The 20140-nt window shown below is 36.2% G+C and overlaps 2 protein-coding genes and 1 non-coding gene across 4 annotated transcripts; all 3 read right to left on the reverse strand.

Annotated features, from left to right (window-relative positions):
• Nucleotides 1-4897: 4897 nt before the first annotated feature.
• LOC141652586 (fimbrin-2) lies at nucleotides 4898-14185 on the reverse strand. 2 transcript variants are annotated; one of them, XM_074460122.1, is made up of 14 exons: nucleotides 14102-14185; nucleotides 11217-11387; nucleotides 9641-9882; nucleotides 9366-9537; nucleotides 8883-8921; nucleotides 8640-8708; nucleotides 8417-8533; nucleotides 7815-8026; nucleotides 7115-7270; nucleotides 6821-7020; nucleotides 6535-6692; nucleotides 6339-6435; nucleotides 5550-5641; nucleotides 4898-5179 (listed from the first exon to the last, which is right to left on the reverse strand). In XM_074460122.1, exons 1-14 carry the CDS (start codon nucleotides 14108-14110, stop codon nucleotides 5012-5014), a joined length of 1902 nt encoding a protein of 633 aa, XP_074316223.1. In that variant the 5' UTR covers nucleotides 14111-14185; the 3' UTR covers nucleotides 4898-5011. The 2 variants fall into 2 exon arrangements, with proteins under 2 accessions (XP_074316223.1, XP_074316222.1); XM_074460121.1 differs by lacking the exon at nucleotides 14102-14185 and adding an exon at nucleotides 11500-11818.
• On the reverse strand, nucleotides 13946-18696 carry LOC141652587 (protein PEP-RELATED DEVELOPMENT ARRESTED 1, chloroplastic). Its single transcript, XM_074460123.1, has 9 exons — nucleotides 18288-18696; nucleotides 17472-17627; nucleotides 17176-17244; nucleotides 16924-17094; nucleotides 15802-15945; nucleotides 15086-15232; nucleotides 14939-15004; nucleotides 14787-14846; nucleotides 13946-14459 (listed from the first exon to the last, which is right to left on the reverse strand). Exons 1-9 carry the CDS (start codon nucleotides 18693-18695, stop codon nucleotides 14415-14417), a joined length of 1266 nt encoding a protein of 421 aa, XP_074316224.1. The 5' UTR covers nucleotide 18696; the 3' UTR covers nucleotides 13946-14414.
• TRNAK-UUU (transfer RNA lysine (anticodon UUU)) lies at nucleotides 18650-18722 on the reverse strand. Its single transcript has one exon. It is a non-coding gene; the product is annotated as a tRNA-Lys (tRNA).
• Nucleotides 18723-20140: the final 1418 nt, after the last annotated feature.

Consider the following 20140-nt stretch of genomic DNA (forward strand, 5'->3'; position numbering starts at 1 on the left):
AAAATAGCTTATTTAACCAAAATTCAGCTACCTTATTTTTGCAAGTGTTTGACAAGTAGCTTATTAACCAAATAATCTATCTGAAATAAAATGTTATTTAGGGTAGAATTTGAGAAACAAGGGATCTGATCCTATTTTATCCTTATTTTTTACCCCTTCAAATTATAATATAAATAATTATTATTTTCTTCTATGCCATTTTACCAAACATAGCCTAATTATATTCTTATTAACAGCCTAATTTGTAATTATCGGATGGAAAAAAAATACATTGAAAAAAGAAAGAAAACATAAAACAGAAAGTCTCTCTTATTCGTCTTAAACTTAAAACGGGTCAAGTAAATACACTTGTGTGTTGTGTATATAAGAATGAAATTTGTGAACATAAAAAGAGAATTGTAAGACAGGCCATAATAGAGATTGAAGTGGGCACACGGCCGTTAGGCTGGCACGACCCATAATCCATTTTAGCACGACACAGAATTAGCACGACATGGCACGCCAATCGCTGTGGGCTATGCCTGTGCGAAATTTGTGAAAAAAGATGCCTAGGTAGTAGGTACGACACGCTTGGACACGCTGAAAATAAAAAGAAATTGGGTTAAAGTGGTAGAATTGTTAAGGCACACTCAAGCACGATACAACACGGCACGACACACGTGGGCCTGGGTCAACATTTTCATTTGACTGGCACGGCATGACACGAAGCCCACCTTCAAGCGCCTAACCCGTCATTTTTTCTCGCGCACGGTGAACAAGCGCATGAGACACGACCCACTTTCATCTCTAAACTATAATGTCAATTGTCAACAGCACACGCTTGGGTTTGAAAGGATTTTATTGTAGGCCCATAGAATAGTGTTAGAACATGGTGGGCCTTATATTTGTCTGTTGGGCCCAATTATATTTTAACTTTTTCGAGGCCTTTCGCTATTTCATTCAAGTATTAATTAGACTCTCTAACCATAATTATGAATTTATGATTTTAATTAGCTGCATAATAAAGCATGATCACATGCTTATGCTAATGAGTTTAGGACCACTTAATTGGTTTGGTGCATGACTCACCCCCAACAAATTAAATTGACTATTTTTATTTTTATTGAATGATAAGATTGGTTTTATGGGTGGCAATTTTGTTTGCATTTGCAATAATGTTTGTTTAGTATTGGTTAGAAACTAGAATAATACTCAATTGTAAATGTATCGAGGTGGTAATCGGGTTCGCTAAGAGTCGCGCCAATCAAAGTCAGGTCGGTTTATCTCAGGCTCGGTTGTGTCATGTTTGGGTCGGTTATAATTCATGTTGGGTTCGGTTTGGGTCAATACCATGTCAAGCTATAAAGTATCAAACATATATTTTATCCCACGTAATTAATTTTGGATGGTTAATTTCATGTTAAAACACTGTATGAAGATATTAAGTTAGTTTTGGATGGTTGAGTTAATATCTGGTCACGGGTCGATTTAGTTTGGAATAAATAAGGCTGCTATCGATTATCGGTCTATCCTCGGGTCGGCTCGGTTTCAGTTCAACCAATTTTCATATCTTATCAGCTTGGGTTTCGGACTGATCATGTCGGGTTCCTAAGCCCAACTCAGCTTTTGTTAGCTCCAAATCTACGTAGATCATATTTTTAGCTATAAGCCTACGGCCCTAAGAGTTTTATTTATCAAAATACTAATTTGAATTCATTTTTTGCCATTAAAACAAATATTACTATCTTAAGCAAGACTAGTTAAGGAACACGGACAACTTAGTTAATCAATTATGTATCGCAAATTCTTATTTCAGACGGGCTATTTCTCATCTGAAATAAGACGGATCAAATGTAGCCATTTTACGATAAAATGTTACTATTTTCCGATAAAATGCTACCATAATTTTTAGGGTAAAAAGTGACAACTTTAGTTATAACATCCTCTATTTACTAAATGAATAAGTGAAATTGGAGATTTTCCCGCTCAAATCATCTCACCTATAAATTGGGCCTAACACTTTGGTTATTCTATATAAATATTGGGCTTAGCATATACTTCATAAGTCTTACATGCCACTCTTTGTAGAAGAAAAACTATATTCAGTAAAAACCATATATTCCCTCCCAGTCTGATTGTTGATTCCCTTTCTTTTGGGCAACAAAATTAAGAAAATGAATTTGAACCACACAAAACACCCTACCTCACATGGAATTGAATTTAGACCATATAAAACTTACCAAAAAAGGAAAGGGGAACCAACACTCGACTAGTATGAAAAAGGGAAGAAGAACCAACAATCAGACTAGGAGGGAGTATATTTTATGTGTGTTAGATATTACAAATATATTTGTCAAACTAATATATTTTGATCATATTATTGTCGAACTTTAACTATAAATATATCTTAAATAGGAATATTATATTTAAGAATCTTCTCCATCACCACACACATGAAAATACAACAGGAAATATAAATAATGTAATTTTTACTTCTTAATACTGCATATAATAATTGTAGACTATAACACTTAATTTAAAGTTTAATTAATAAATGTTAATTTCTCTACAAATTACAACCTAAAAAATTCGTGCATTTGCACGGGATCTACATAAACATTTTGTCATTAAATGGTTATATTCTATTAAAAAATGGTAACATTTAGTCCGTCTTATTTCAGATCGTCTGAAGCAAGATTTATTGATTATGTATTGCACATTATCTGTAGTTTGTGTGTCATTTTCCTTTAAATGAAGCTGATCACATCCACGTGTATACAGTGGTAAATGTCTGTCATTATTATGTTAAATGGATATATAATGACAATTCATATATCACTAACAAGGGGAAACTTAACTTAACCTAAATGTTTGGGCATCCTGCATCCATCCATGCGGAGGAACCCAACGAAATAGGACTTGTCTCTCTCACCAATGTCCAAGTCCTAAGAACTAACCAAGATTAAAATTAGATAGTGCTCCCCAACGTATTAGATATCAACAAATTTGAGTCAATTTGGGTTCGGGTTCAGGTTTGATCATTAATTCATTACAGGGTCGAATGTCAAGTCATTATCGGAGGTAAGCGTGACAATGAGACGAGACAGGCAGACAGCTCGGTTAAATAACTTAACGAGTTAAGCAGAGTTAACGTTAACTAGGTTGGAAAAACTCGCGAGCAGCTCGAACACGTGTGATAAAATATATCGTGTAATTATTTTATGATAATACTTATTATGATTATATCATTTTATAACCATATTAAATATTTTTATTGATTTCCCCAATATTAGAAATTTAGAATAGGGTTATTTCATGGGAATAATCCATCATAAGCCCCATCTTCCTATATTAATCCATCCTACTGTTTAACTGAAAAAAATCTCATCTTTGACGTCATTTATCTTACAATGCACCAGGTAACCGACTACTTATTTGTCAGGTCACACTTAAAAAAATAAAGGTAATTTCCATTGAAATCAATCACCAATCCCCTCAACTCACATACCAGCACAATCAATCATCAAACACCAAAAACACCAGCTAAATGGCCAACTTCATCTCACACCACCGTCCATCACCAATCCCCTCCTCTCCACTCCCTACCATATTCCATTGAAATCATCCCTTCGCCTCTTTATACTTCTCGCTTCATCACCAAACATCAAACACCTAAAACCCCTTTTTACTTCTCCATCATCCTCACTCGTCGGCAGGTGATGAACAGTGATTGCCTTCAAATTAAATTCGACTACCGTACAAACAATTTTCTGGGTTTAGTAACACTTACGTCCGTTGCTCTCTCTTCTTCAAAACCCATTTTTCCATTTTTTTTTCATTAATCTCATTTAATTTTCTGGGTTTTTGTTCTTTGTTCATATGAATTATATCACATTGTTTCTGGGTTCACCAACAACAAACCCCAATTTTTGAGCTCGATTTGGGTTAACCCGTTTCTTCGCTCCGGACAAGAACCCGATCTAGCCGGCACCATAATTTTTGGTCCTATTCATGATACTATGGTGTAGTGGTGGTTGGCTGAAGTGGTGGTGGTGGTGATGGTGAGGGTTGTTAATGGAGGAGGAAATTAAAGGTTTAAATAAAAAAAAAAAAATGGGACTCACCTATCAGTTTAACCAGTGGAGTTTATGTGAGAAATTAGAAGGAAGAATAGGTGATTAGGAAAAAGTTGGAACATTAGAACGAAGAAGAAAAAGAAGAAAAATTAGAAAGAGGGATGGGACTCACAAGTCACAAGGTCACCTGTTTAGAAACCGGGAATATCAGGTCATAAATTGGGTTAGTCTACTACAAGTTAAATGACGTCAAAGATGAGATTTTTCTCGGTTAAACAGTAGGATGAATTAATATGGGAAAAGGGGGCTTAGGATGGATTATTCCCATAAAATAACCCTTTAGAATATATAACCTTTGAATTTTGTTATTGAAAATATCGAAAGAGAAAAAAAAACAGATAACTTAACAATCATATATAAGCTCTACTTGATCTCATACAAGGCTCGAGCTCGGGTTAAAGCTCGGGATCATGGTAATGAGCTCAGTTTATGAAGGTTCGACCACTCCTCAAACTCACCAACCCGCTTGTTCATGGACCAAACACGAGTTAACAACCCATCCTTTGTCCGGCTCAAGCTTTATCTCGTGTTGGGTAGAATTATCAGCGAACAAACATTCGCAGTTTTTGCCAACGCCTGGACACATTTTCGGTTCCAGAAGTTTTTTAACTTGATGAAACTGCCGGAGTTATTTTTTCTGCCCTGTGTAGTAACCAAAGTCTTACCAAAACTTTTTTTTACATAAATCGACAATACATATTTGCGTTTGTTTCTGAAAAGTTGGCTTTTGGTAACAATGATACACAATAGCACCTTAGAAAACTCGACTTGTCGAAACCAGATCGCAAACCAAAACCTATAGGCAAATGAATTTAATAAAATGAAAACAAATTGAAGTAATGGAACTTCAGACGAAGGTTCCGGTATACATACATATTGATTTCTCTGTGTACAGTCTATTCTAGTGATAATTCAGATACAGCGTCGTCCAGGGTCGAGTTTGATGTTTCTGACGGACTTCCATTCTCGCTATCGGACGAGCTAGTTGATTTCTCTTCAACTCCTTGATTTAAGAACCAGTACATTATGCTGGCTGTCAGTGTGAGTATCATCTTTTGGTTAACCTGGTAATATGCCAAAATTCACACAAATTGATTATTCTTCAGTCGAAAAGTACAAATTTTAGGTGATGCCTAAATCCTAAAAATTGTTCAAACTACTTGACAGATATTCGGACAGAGACTACTCCGACCCATCTGCTAGAGGAAAACCTCAAATCTACTCTGGCTACACTAACGATATCACTAAACTGATCTCAAGGTTCAGGAAACGAAAGAAAGCATTGTTGCAGCTGCTTTGTTATAGGATATCAAGGTTTAGGAAACGAAAGAACGCAATGTTGCAGCTGCTTTGTTATAGGCAGCTGATCCTATAATTTTCGTTAAAGAAAATGGAATAGAACAGAAAGCAAAAATATTGAAATAGGTTACTTACCTCTGTTACATCTTCAGGAAGCAAAAATATTGAACATCCCAGTTTCCTTGCGACACTGATAATGTAGGAGGCGTTCATCTTTTTCTCATCATCTGAATAACAATAGAATTTGAAATAGATTAGCATATACTATTGCAAGCAAAAATTATCTTAGACTGCCGCTGACATTCACTTCTATGTTCGTCTTTTATTTTTTCCAAGATACTTGCTGAACTGGTGCCCGCTTATGACTGGCAATAGGGCCGGAGATTATCAAACTTGCTCTTGTGTCAAAACATAAAGATACGTTCACTTGACCCATAATTTTGCCAAAGATTGAAAATATTGAGTTCGTATTTCACAGTATAAGAAGTGTGTATTCTGGTTTATTGCATCGTATTTCAGAGTCAAAAAATAGTGTCTTAAAGTTCCTCTTGAAAACCAAACTAATGTTGTCGTCGTCAGTCGTCGTCAAATTAAGTCACGCCCCAAATTGACTATGAATGAATTTAACAGATCACATATCAGCCGTAACGTATACGATTCTCAAATTTCAATGCCACTATCGTCTGAAATATAAAGGTAGCCCTGTCAAACGGGTCGGGGGGTCTACCTTAATGTTAGACCTGTATCAGTTATTTTGGCAACTGATACCCAATATTAGACCGATACTTACACAAGGCTTATAAAGACCCTGGTGTTGAGCATTCCAGACATTTAGGGAGTAGTTAGTACCAAGTATTTAAACAAAGTTCTACGCTCAAATTGGTAGCGATAATCAACATACAAACAAGTGCAGCAAGACCATACCAGTATTGCCCTTTGTAACGAGACCCCAATTTACTACTCTCGGTTGTACAGCACTAAGAAGCTCAAGAAAGAATATGCCATCTGACAAACTTTTATCCTGCACATCAGTCAGTAGATCAGAAGCCAGAAACAACAATCACGTTGTGATGCTGCATGGAAAAAAGACGACGACCACCACAACTATTTATCCTTATACCTTGAAGCTTCTCATACATGACTGCCCTCCAGAGTTTTTCACTAGTGTGTTCGCCCACTCCAGAATATCGGCATCATTGATCTCCTTCCCATGTGAATGGTACCTCAAGTTTCGTAAGAGTTGGATCATGTTGCTTCTCATGAGTTGCCACAAGTAAGCTGAAATGTATTAAGGAGTACGGTTTAGCAGTCTCGCTCAAAAAAAGACTATTCTGGCAGATAAGCACTCTACATATTTACATAATCTTATAAATGATTGTAGTCATACTATGATACAAACCACATACCTAATATTAATTTTTTGTTTCCTTGCACAATATCGTTTCCAGCAATGTTAACCAAAGAAAACTTGAGTTGCTTCCCAAACTTTACTACTTGATTACAGTTCTCAACTTTCTTGAACGGCATCTTGATGGGTGGCTTATTTGCAATCTTCCAATTGACAATTCCAGGAGAGACCTTGTCTAACGTCTCCAAGAGTATCCATCTACAACCAAGAGAAAATGTAGACTGTGATTTTCCTGGATTGACTCTACTTTTCTTACAACAGAGTGATGCTTTGCGGTATATATAATACTCACCCGTCTCTTAGATCTTCAAAGACATTGTCAATACATCTCGAATTACCAAGACTATTTAACCAAAATCGGAAAGCTCTTTCTTCTCTTGAGACCTGGGCATCATCCAGGGAAGTTTCAAGGAAGGACATGTGTTTGGTTTGAGTGGAGAGACCATTCCTACACAATATGGACATTAGATTAAATGAGTTCATGTAGTCGTAGCAAAAAGATTTAAAAATGAGCTTTCAAAATCAATATCTTGTATGCTCATGCTCGTAAAAGAGAGAGCAGCGCAGAAGCGGCTGCAGATGGACCAGACAGTTGTTCAAGGCATAGAATCGCACATTTCTTGCAGTTTTATGCCTTAAACAACTCTGTCGTACAAATACGACCCTCACAAACATGTTTTTGAGTAGAACGAAAATCAAAACACAAAATTTTATTCAAGGATGGATTTTATGAAAGATGTAATCCTTATGATGCTTCTAATACTATCACGAAACTCGTCAAAAAAAAATTCTTAGCAGTCTGAGGTCAATAATTCATTTCCCAGAGTATCCAAAGTCGCTAGGTTCCAAGCTTTCAGACACAAAAAACATGGAGTATAACATAAATTCAAAGCACCTAAAATACCCACTAGCTTGTACAGATGCTTCTTAATGCATGAGTTACTGAACAACCCTTAGCCGCTATTCTAAGACGAAGTATAGAAGTTTCTCACCTAAGCTGAAATATATGAGCAACAAAAGCAAGATTGAGATTTGGTGATCCTTCCACTATATCCTTTGCTGTCAAGTATCTTTTACAACCCATCTTATCAGCATGTTCAAGTACTAACTTTGCCCTCTGTAGAAGATCCCTTACTGTCAACGTCTTCGGATTTTTATGCTCTGGTGCAAGGATGTTTAAGAGATGTGCATATGCTTCAGAATCCTGCCAAAACAGAGCAATATTTTTCTGTATCAGCTCCTCCCAATCAAGATATAAAAGAATTTAAAGCAGGAGAATATATATATAAAAAAAAAGTTATTTTAGAAACAATTTGTGATATTCAGCATATGCACAAACGCGTTTGTAAACAAGAAATACATTTGTAATAAGAGAAAGGTAGCTGTATATTAATTTGACATTCTAGCAGATTCATTGTAGTAAAGTGTTGTTAAATGGATGTTTAACCAGTCATCGGCACAGCACAAACAAAACTTAACAGTATATTACAACAAAAAGTCATGCACGGGAAAGATATTCAGGAGGATTTCTATTTTTGATGTACTGTCCCAAAAAAATCTATTTTTGATGGAGAAACACAAACGAACCATATACCTTTATATCTGAAGAGAAGTTCGTGATGACTTTTTTAAATCCGGCTTTTCGAAGTTGGAAATTCATCCATCTCAACAAGATCTTATCTGGTGGAAGACTCATCAATTCTTCGGCATCCTGAAAAGCATCAGGCAACGGTTCAGCAAATGGATAACAGAATAGAGAGATTGGAAAAAATCATTGTGCAGGGTCAGAAATCATTCAAATCAGTAATGATCCTTACCTCAGCACTATCTACTAACTCAACCAGTTGAGGCGTTTTCCTTAAGTTGAGGTCTGCCAATAGTTGTATCTGCAAAATTTAAATATAGTCAAATAACAGTTATGTCTTAACATGTATTATAACCGAAAATACTATTGATCTGAAGCAAGACACCAATGGAACAAACAAAATGAGCAGCCACAAGCCCACAAGCCCACAATGAGAAAAAGGGCTAATGCAGTATAAATCGCAGTGGAGTTGTACCTTTATGATTTGGGCAATTACTCCCAGCACCAGATGACGCTGAAACCAAACAGAATACCAGCATCAGTAAATGGAATTCAATCAAACCAGTAAACTAAAGTTGTCATTCAGAATGTGAAAATGATCCATGAAATTGATTTAAATTTGTCAAAATTAAGATCTTTTTGGACTGCAGCATCATAGTACATGCCTAAGACATCATTAACTAGCGCTTGTTAAGGAGACTGAAGGACTATATTTTAGTATTTCAAGCAGTTTTTACAGTTTCATGCCACCATTGAGGATATTATGATACTCTATTTGCTGGAAGAAGGCACTCGCATAGGTAGCTGATCTACCGGGTTGCTTATCTCATCTATGTAATTACCAGGTAAATGCTTTTAGGATATGGATAATCAAAGTAGGCCATTTTCTGTTCTCAATGACATTAATATACCACTTAAAAGCCTTGATACAACTACTTGAATGGAGAATGCCTCATACCCTTCCTTCAATGAAATCTTGAGTGCCGATGTTAACTATCGTACAACCAATAGCCTTTGCCGAGTTAAAGCACAATGTGTGGTTTTCATTCCTCTCCCATGGATTGAGCATACTCTTCATGTTGATAGCACGTTCATCAATTGTACCCGGAACAGCAACATTGATTAGCTTACTGCATTATAAGACCAAATAAGAAGTCAAGTTAGGAACCACGGTGAGTAGACATAATGATGCTTGAAATTATTAGTAAGAATAACGAGGCAGAGATTATGCACCAGAGAAGTACGCCATCCTTTACAATCTCAAACAAGTCATTGGTTGAAGGATCAATGGGAAGGTACTGTTGCAAGAACTTGTCTTCTCCTAGATAATTGTTAATATGTGATACATAAGATGCTTTCTCTGACTCGCTAATTGTGTGAAGCAATGTTGTAGTAGCAGCTTTAAGGAACGCAGATGAGTTCTTAGCTGGGCTACCCATCTTTGAATTCGCATGTGTATGTAGCTTTAAATATACCTGCACATTCCAACACAGGTGATCTATTTCATCCGACCAAAAGGCTATCTTTTTAATCTGAACCAACTTATTAGTGAAACTACAATTTCAACCACCCAAGCAGTAAAGTTACATAGATTTTCAAAGAAAAGCTAAATTCTTTATACCAAAAGGCGCGTTTTAACCCCCTCACCATCCCTGACATCAGGATGTAATTGTGTGTCACCTACTCGTATTCCACACACTTGACCAGTCAGTAATTCAGTATCCTCCTCTTTTCGATCCGCCTATTCCCTATCAGCAATCAAACATGAATGTCGTATGCTTTCATTTCCGATTTTCCACTTTATAATTAAGAACTCTCTTTTCTCGAATTCATAAGAGGTGTAGAGGCCACTACATCATAAATAGACTTGTAGACATATAGCACATCTAGAAAGTTAAAATTAATTTCCCAAACACCAATCAAATGAGTTCAGTGCCACTATTTCCAGTTCGCACATAAAACATAAAATAAATTAATTTACATTTATAACTTTAGTGGTGAAGCTAGGGGAGCTAATTGGGTTGTTGGCACATAAAACAGCAGGCCACCCATAAATAATTTACATTTATAACTTTAGTTGTCCGAACATTGGCAAAGCTAGGAGAGCTAGCTCGGCTGCTGCACTCCTAAGCAATGAAAAATATGAACTTTTGTCATCATTATTGGTTTTTTCTTAGTTACTACTCCCTCCGTCCTAATCATTTGTAAAAAGGATAAACAAATGACACGGAGGGAGTATATTGCATTACTAATCCCCCTAACTTTTAATATACTACTGTTTAAGACCTCTAACGTCAAATCCTAGCTCCGCCAGGATCTCCAAACAACTTCTCAAACATTTTTTTTGTACTACATATGAGCGGGCGCAAAGATCGTCACAACACAGGAGCATAAACCATGATCATCTCCAAATCCAATTTCCAAACACCTGAATAACTTAAAATTCATTGCTATCAATTCTAATATTCAAATCTACTACGTTACACATGACGTGGCATACCCGATGTATACCTAAGAATTTCTCGTCAAATACATCAAACAACCACCAATTCAGCCAGAAACATTAAATCCGAAATAAACCAGATGGTATAAACCAACCAGCTAGTCTTGCTTAAGCCCGTCACAAGCTTGTGACCTCTCACAAAAAGGGAGAGGGGACAAGGTGGGGCACCCCCATGTGCTTCCCACTCACCTCTCAATGGGCATTTTGTGAGAGGAAACGGTATCCGTCACAAGCTTGTGACGGATATCGCCCGTCTTCAATGAGATTTTGTGTAAACCAAAAATAACAAATCAAAAAGAAACATACCCTAAGAAACAACTCAAAATCAACTTCATCATTGATATTCTCATACGAACTTTTAATAAACGAATCCCTTTCTTCCTCCGTCAAATTTTCTCCTACAACTTTAAGGTTCGACATTTTCGCCGGTAAATCTACGAGTCGTAACGGTCCACTTTCTCTCCTCATCGTATGATACTGCAACAACCACAACAACAACAATATTTTAATCAAGGTAAACAAATGATTAGCACGGAAATCAAACATGAATAAACTACTAGACTAAGACATCTTATCTTCGGTAAACTACCTGAGATTTCAAGCTACGAAGTTCGACTTGAGTGAACTGATTTTGAAGCCATGGATCAGAAACTAAGATTCCAACATAGCCAGCCATAATTAAGATTTAATAAATTTAATTTAATTTAATTTAATTTTAAGAATTTGATTGAATTTTGGTAGATTATTTTAGCAAAGTTGGGTTAGAGAGAAGAAGAGAGTGTATTTTTGCGGAAATTCAAATTATGAGTTTGTTTCTGTTGTTGTTGTTGAGCGTAGCGTATTACCGTTGTCACTACTTGATTTTTAGTCTGCTTTAATTTTAAATTGAGTGGACTCATGGACTGTCTGTCTCACTGTATCACTGTATATAGTGTGTACTGTTTATTTTAATTTAATGTGGCATTGTTGATTTTTGGTGATTTTTTCCAATCATTTCGGATCATTTTGCCAGGTATTTTGCGATCAACACGTAACAACCCAGATCTTGGGTATGGCCGCTTACTTTGGATTGAAACGGTTTTAACTGGACGATTTAACTAAAATTGAAGTGAATAGGAATTGAAATTAAGTTTTAAAATTTCACTTTGTAAGATATCGGAGGTTGTCAGGATTCGAACTCGTAACCTATGATCACGCTGACTCTGATACCATGATAGATGAATTATCTCAACCACCACCGTAACGTAGTTTTGGTTATGGCTCAACTAATATATTTATATCTTATTACTTCCTTTAACACGCAAAGAAATGAGTACTGTATTGGATACACCTAAACAATAAAAAAAATTTAAAATTAATTAATAACTGGATCATACGGTGAGATACGGAATGGGAGGCTTATGAACTATGAATCATATAGACTCTGTTTTTTGTGACTTAATTTTAGTTCAACTTTATTCAATTCAGTTTAATTCATTTTCGATAAAAAGACGGATTGCACTTGGCTATTTATCTCATTATTGCACTAGGCACTTATTACAAGTATACATCACTATCACAAGATTTAAGTGAAAAATAGGGTAATTATGGTATCTAATCCCAAAATGCACTTCATAATCATAGCTTACTCCTCTTATACAATGATTCACCTATGTGAGGCAGTAAAAATGTGAGGTAAAAATGAAACATCATATTAAATCTCACAATTGCATTTCTTTTTCTTTTTTATGATGGCTAAGCACGTGAATACAATCAAAAATCGTAAATAATGCAATATAATTAAATTAAGCAAAGCATTGCATGTGAGGAAGAGCTACTTTATAAGCACAAGTTGGGTGTGAAAGCCCCATTCCTTACTTTTCTGTCATTTCCATAACTGTGACTTGCCTGTCCCACTAATATAGTTCATCCTTCATTCTTGAGAGGAAAATAAAAATATCTTTATATTTATTTGTACTCTAGCTTTTTGTGTTCAAGCTTAAAAGGACGAATTAACGGCTACTTTCCTTACTGGCTTTTACTAGTTTCGTCATCGGTTGGTCTTCCTTGTGACAGTCGTAAGTTATAACCGGTAACAAACGACCAACAGTTTATCGTCTTGTTATTATCAGAAAATGACCATTTTATCATAAAATAGTCATATTCTATTTATTTTGTCGTAACTTACCGTTGTCGCAAATGAGAATTTGTTTTTTCCCATGATAAGAAGAGTGAAGGATCACATGATTAAAAATGAGATTTGGCCTAATGTTGTAAGATTAAGGCTGTATTGTGGCCACATTAAAATATTGTTCAAATTTCACATGTTAAATGCATCACATTAGGTTAAGTTTGTTAAAATTCAACACAAATTCTCATTATAGACGGGAGATATTCGTTTATAGCTATAGACGGGCCAAATATCCACCCACTTTAAGCATAAGACAAGCAACAAGTTGCATGGTGGGACCCAAAAATGTCACCACTTTACGCATATTTAACCCGTCTTTCACTTTAGACGGATATATCCGTCTATAGTGAGACTAATTGAAAATTCAATAGAAAAAAAATTAAAAGTCAAGTTACTCATTATGCAAACAGCAAGTTTCTCTTAGAACGGTAGTATCCATCAAAAGATGAAAACGGATCAATATGCTCTCAGTGCCATATAGTAGACAACTTATGTTAGTCTTTAGGCATCCTCATTTTGCCTCATCATCCATATTTAACCCGTTTTAAGTTTAAAATGGATATTGTCGTCTTAAACAACAATTTGTATTATGCAAAAATAGGAGAACAAGAGGTACCTAGTTAAGCTACCAAGCTGTAAAGACATTAACACCAAGCAAAGCCACAAAAAGTGGGTCACAAAAATTGGGAAGGAGTAGGATGGGGACTTGGGAAGGTAGGCTTCTTGGGACCATCCTTAGATATAAGTGGTGCAAACAAAGATGGGCCTTCTTACAGATTTACCGGTACCATCAGCCCAAAAATCGGTTGGAAATTGGAATAGTCGATAATTTAATATTTCACCGATGTAGAGTTATTAGGAGTGGTACTTAAGACGTGGGTTTGAAACCCGTCATTATCAAAAACTGTCTATGCAAGTAACGCAACACACTTTACAGCAACGATAAAGATGTAATGCATAACTTCTAATCTTTACTCGTACTTCCCAAAAGGACAGTATGACAACCTTTTGTAAATGTTACCTGATCCATATGCTGTTCCGATGAAACAAGCCTAGTGAGCCTCAGCTGGTAGCAGCAGGTAACAAAGTGATGGTATCTTTTGTTCACGAGTTCAGACCTAGGCGTTCCTCTTTGATCCAACAGTCCAGCATTCGTAGTTTCTGATCCAAAAGTCCTGCATTCCTGGATTCTGATCCAACAGGCCTGCTTTCATGAAGCTCATGGGCATGGCCTAGGTACACATACAGCGTGCGGTCTTGTAGCTTCTACATGTTTTACTAAGATGAAATATGGAGACCCCAACCTTGATCAAAGCGGTAAAAAAATGATCTGATCAAAATGCAATTTCTTGAAGAACATGAAGTGTCCTTTGATGAACCTGATTCAAAGTGAGCAGTCAGAGAGTGAGTATTGGTCCCAGTAAACAAAGAGGACAACTACTGAACATCACGGAGATTAACAAATTTTGCAGGAAAAGTTTGAGAGAGCACTGTGGGATCGACTGTGTCTCTTCCACACTTTATATTGGTTGAGTTGCGAATCTGACACTTTCGCATCGTGACACAACGCTGACATTTCGATATTTTGTTTCAGGTCAAACAGATGTAACTTTTCATAAAATATCTGTGCGCGCCACTTGCTGCACAGTCGGAGTACCATATCTGAGACCAATGTGTAATATGAAAGTATAATTAAAGAAAGGTACCCATTCTAGATGTTGTGCGGTGATGCCTGAAACATTTCCCGAATAAATTCCCCCCAGAACCTGATAACAACACATTGAGATGGATTAGTCGTCTGGCATTGATATTTCTAAGAAATCATATCATCATTTGCATAGCAATTTGCAGCTCATACCTTGGTCACGGTCTCGAGAAACATTCCAGGACGCACTGGACGAGGCTTAAGCCCTGTCATACTTTCCTGAAAATATTACAGAAATTTCGAGGATGACATATTGAAGAAGATTAGTATAGTCTGTAAAAGGTTACTTCATAAGCATACCCTTCCCACAACTCCACGAGGACGATTTGTTCCACTTTCCTCATCAGTATCTTCTGCACCTTCGTCCATTCCTAGCATTACATTTTTAATCATCTCCTGAACTGTGTTACCGGGTTTCAAGGCAACCAGCTTGGTTAGAAAGTTAACCTGCAGCACAGGATATCATTGTTAGATTGACAACCCCTGAGAAAAAAACTTGATCATAGCAAGAATAGTTTCTCAACAACATAGAGGATGATTCCGGATGATGGAGAAAAGGCGTCGCGAATTCACAATAACATTGTTAGATTGATATCCCTGAGAAAAAAACTTGATCATAGCTAGAACTACCATAGAGTAGATAGTTTCTCAAAGAAAACATAGAGGATGTTTCTGGCTGATGGAGAAATGGGCCGGTTGTACACTTGTACGCAACTTTACCCATGCATCAACAACACAGAGAAGTTGTTTCGGGATAATATGTTAGAACTTTGCGTCAAGAATTGCATCAAATGAGTTTTACTTCATAATATAAACATAACGAGTTTAGTCAGCGGTTCACTAAAACCATTTTGCTTTATTATCAACAGAGTCCCATATTTAAGAAAATTGGGTCTTTGGCTCTATTCCATTTGAAATAGTAGTTAGTTTCTGATAACAGTACAAAACTAATTCAAGTAAAGTAACAGCATTTTTCAAAACCTCTTGAGACAGTACAGTTCAGAAATCTGACAAACCTCTGACTCAGGAAGTGTATTGAAACCACGATCATTTCTTTCATCAAGTATTCCTCCTCCCATCATATTTCGTGCTTCCTCTCTAATTAAAACTAACCTTGCAAGCAACTTCCGGTCAGGAACAACTGGCCGAGTCTCCATTGTCTGTAAAGAGACATAGGCACCCATAGAAAGCCAATCAGCTCTCAGTTATTTCAAAAAGATTTGATGCCATATCAAAGATCCAAAGGTAGCCCCAACCATCCAGTTAAGTCATTTAGCAACTACACACATACTCCCATAGTATTAAAACTCCGTTTGAGACTTAATCTTGGAATCGGCAGTCTCAGACTGATCTGAGTTGTTTTGTAAATTCGGGAATATTGGCCCAATATGCGTGTGGTAAATTTAAAAATCTTGATAACAACAGACCATATTTTGTTGTTGCGGCTGATATTTAAGACCATGACTACACATGATGACGACGACAATTTTTATTTTTATTTTGGTACTATGAGAACAACCAACAAACATGCGGAGTGTACAGAAAAAAAACACATAGCAAATGGGAAATGGGAAATCAGTGTCTTTTAATAGAGACGATATAAAGTAGCCCTTATGTCAGAGGGATGATATGTAACATTTTACTACCACTATTACATGGAAAGCCTTGGGAATTTTCACAAGGAAGGTAAGCAAAAAGATAGGTTATGTGACTTAATTCCCATTTCAACAAAGCGTAGCACCAACTAAAAGCATATGTCTATTATGAACATAGTATTAAATCTTGGGTTGAGCTATCGGTTATTACAGCCTGGTTGCAGTTGTTGCGCTATAAAATACGGCTGATACGGTCTCAAAATGCAGTCTAGGCACAAATGATACAATGTCGCGGGCCTTGTGGCCTAGATTAAATGCCATGGTTATGAAACAGATGTGTAGTGTTTCAAAGGGTTTACGACAGTTCAACAGTCACTACCCCCTAGCAACAGAAGCAATATGGGAATCGGGTTCACAGATGAATGCAAGAAAGAACATATGTAGCCAACTTTATCATGGTATGAGCATAAAAATTGCAATCGTGAAACTTTGAGAAAACTGAAAAAGAATTAGCACAAACATTAGAAAAAACCATGCAGTCACCTCTAATAAATCATCAGCCTGATTTGCTATATCAAGAAGATTAGCACCAGGAAGGTGAATTTTCGTGTCGTTTTCACCCTTGAATTCTCCCCCTCCCGCAGCCACCCTACGTAGCAACTCATGCCTACTTTCTTTCTGTGGTGTTCTACAAAGTAGTCCAATCACTTGCACCTACATATCAGAGCAAAGTTTGTAACAAGAGGCCAACACATTAACACAAGATCATTGCATAAAACAAGAAATCATACTCACATGAGGTGGGCACTTCTTCGTGAGATGAGATAATACTGTCTCCTTGATCACCTCCAAGAGCGACTTCCGCTGACACACAATAACTGACAAATTTCAGAAAGCTGCACTGTGTGTTTACGCAATATTACATATTCTTTGGTTCTTCATAATGAATTGATGCTTGTTAAAATGTGCCTACAGTTTAGCGCATAGTTTATCGATAATGACGCTTTATATTAACCTTTTCATACCACATGCTCACTTGGTTAGTTCGTGACGTATCTACAAGTAACAATAATATAGTGTTGATCAAGTACCTGATCATCTTGGTCTTTTTCAGCTGTTTGGATCATGTAATCCAGAGCCATCATAAACCCTGGCTCCATTTCGTCGACTCTCTTCCCAATAACTCCCTGTGCCGCTAACTGGACTGCAACTTCCTCTGATTCCTGATCCATTTTCATATCTTCCAGCTATGAAAATAACAAATGAATTATAAACATGGTAGTTGTAATATTCATGTTAAACAGACACCATGATTGCTGTAAGCCTGTAAGTTACATCATCTTGACCGCTGCCAAAAAAATATATATATAATTGCTGTAAGCCTGTACATCATTCTCTCAAATTTAAAGATCATCTACTCTTTCAAATTATTAAAATCCAAATCTTATCATCAACCTTGTGGGTTATACTCCATCTGTTATTAGTCTTGTGTAAGGCGGTTTTACAATAAGGCACCGATAGACAAGTAATTGTGCAAATTTAAAGATCTAGGGTTAAGAAATGTCCAATTTCTTCAAAATTTACTCCACAATCATACTAAAAACTCAATTCACATCGAAAAAAACCAACAATTTTCGCCCAAAATTTCTAGGGTTTAGGGTTTAAGCAAAACAAATTCCAATACCAATTTAAACAGATTACTCAACCAATAAATAGCAATCATATACACAATTTAAACATACTACCTCCCTCCCAATCATTTGTTTACTTTTTTAATTCTTTGTAAGCGGTATTTTAATCAAAGACAAACAAATAATTGGGACGGAAAATACAACGTCCCAGTATCAGGAAGAATAAAATAAAAAGGTAAATAAATGATTGAGACGGAACGAGTAAAGTGGACATACAATAGTAATCATTTCTTGGAGAACAGAAGTAACTTGGTCACCACCTTTAAGAATGGCTTCATACTCAGGATTATCCTCAATATTTTTATTAGTTTGTTTCTGTTTATTAGCATGAGTATCTTTGTACCCTCCACCTACTTCATAGCTACTGCACAGTGTGGTAAAAATACCTGCTCTTCTTTTACTGTTACTGTGAGGGATGGTAATTGAGGGTAAATAGATGGGTAAAAGTTGTGTGGTGGTGAAAAGGGTTGGAGGTGAAAATAATTGGGAAGCCATTGTTAGGGGAATTGGTGGAGGTTTTTGGGAATGTGTGGATAAAATTAAGGGAGTTTTGGGAGAAATTGGAAAAAATAAAAATTCGCCGTCTGTGGGAATCGAACCCACGACCACATGGTTAAAAGCCATGCGCTCTACCAGCTGAGCTAAGACGGCTTGTTCTTTTATTCACTGTTTTTCCTTTTTCTTCATTTACTATATTTCCTACCACCTATAACTCTACAAGTAGTGAAGTAGGTTTCCCTTGTGTGACGGTTTCAGCAAAAAACGAGAAAATGTTTAACGATCTTAATAAAAAGTGATCATTTAATAATAAAATAATATAAATAAAGTTGTCACTATCTAATATAAAATTAATAGTATCATAAAATATTTACATTTTCATAAAATGATCAAATTTTTGTTCTATTTCAGATGGAAAAGATTTATCTGAAACAAGAATTCGCCATTTTCTACCGTGATAAGTAATTGGACAAACAAAGCGTCTTGCTTGTGACGGGCTAATCCCGTCACAAGCTTGTGACCTCTCACAAAAAGGGAGAGAGGACAAGGTGGGACACCCCCCCATGTGCTTCCCACTCACCTTTTAATTGGCATTTTGTGAGAAGAAACGGTATCCGTCACAAGCTTGTGACGGATATCGCCCGTCTTCAATGAGATTTTGTGTTGGACAAAAGGTTTACTATATTATTTCCTCACTCTTCAGTAACCAAAAAACAAAAAAATTAATCCTGTGTTTTTATTGTAGCACAAAATCTCATTTGTGACCAACACTATCCGTCACTTTGGAGTGACGGATACCATTTTACCTCACAAAATACCCACTTTTTCTCTCTCTGCAACACTATTCATGTGGTCCCCTTTCTCCACTAACCCATTTTGTTACCATTTTAACTCACAAAATATCCGCCACAAATGGTGACCCGTCACAAGGGAGACCAATTGTTATTGTAGCTAGTTAATGTTGATGATTTCAGTGGTAATATCAATACTCAAAATTGGAGAACAAGCAAGTGAAAGTACAATAGAGTGTTTGATAATTAATCTTTTTTTTTATATTATCTTTTACTTGTTGTAGGTGCATTTTTCTTAACAAACAAAATTTATTATTTTTAATATGAGAGTTGTCAAATTATTTTCACGTTAAGATAAACTTGTAATTGTTTTGATAATAGTCTATGAAATCAAATATAGTGATTCCATTTGATCGCATGAGAGTAGTAACAACTTGGATATATTTTAGGAGCGGGCAAATTCGTTTATATGAAAAATGTCTCTTAATTTTTTGGACATTCGTACAAGAACCCACAACGTACTTGGTGCAATAATATAAAATGTTTTACAGGAATCTATAGAAAAGTGGACAAAAGGATTGAGATGCTAAACTATTACCCATATTCAGGCATTTGATCATGCGCCTATCGAATTCGAATAAAATATAATCACAAATAGGGATAGTAAAACCATTTAAATTGGATTCTAAAAATCTTAATTACCGAAGCCGTATGGACGCTAAATACATAAATATTATGAAATTAAAGTCCAATCTTTCAGACAACTGAACCCAAAACTTG

This window comes from Silene latifolia, chromosome 4 (assembly GCF_048544455.1).
Source record: "Silene latifolia isolate original U9 population chromosome 4, ASM4854445v1, whole genome shotgun sequence".
In the NCBI taxonomy this organism is placed as follows: domain Eukaryota; kingdom Viridiplantae; phylum Streptophyta; class Magnoliopsida; order Caryophyllales; family Caryophyllaceae; genus Silene; species Silene latifolia.

Coding starts and splice junctions, on each gene's coding strand:
- LOC141652587 (XM_074460123.1), bottom strand. CDS start 18,695: ATGGCTTTTAACCATGTGGTCGTGGGTTCGATTCCCACAGACGGCGAA. Junction 15,233..15,801: donor ATACACTTCCTGAGTCAGAG/GTTTGTCAGATT, acceptor CCTGTGCTGCAG/GTTAACTTTCTAACCAAGCT. Junction 14,847..14,938: donor TTCTCGAGACCGTGACCAAG/GTATGAGCTGCA, acceptor TGTTGTTATCAG/GTTCTGGGGGGAATTTATTC.
- LOC141652586 (XM_074460121.1), bottom strand. CDS start 11,586: ATGGCTGGCTATGTTGGAATCTTAGTTTCTGATCCATGGCTTCAAAAT. Junction 8,922..9,365: donor AAGATTTCATTGAAGGAAGG/GTATGAGGCATT, acceptor GTTTGGTTTCAG/CGTCATCTGGTGCTGGGAGT. Junction 5,642..6,338: donor CGTTACAAAGGGCAATACTG/GTATGGTCTTGC, acceptor ATTGTTATTCAG/ATGATGAGAAAAAGATGAAC.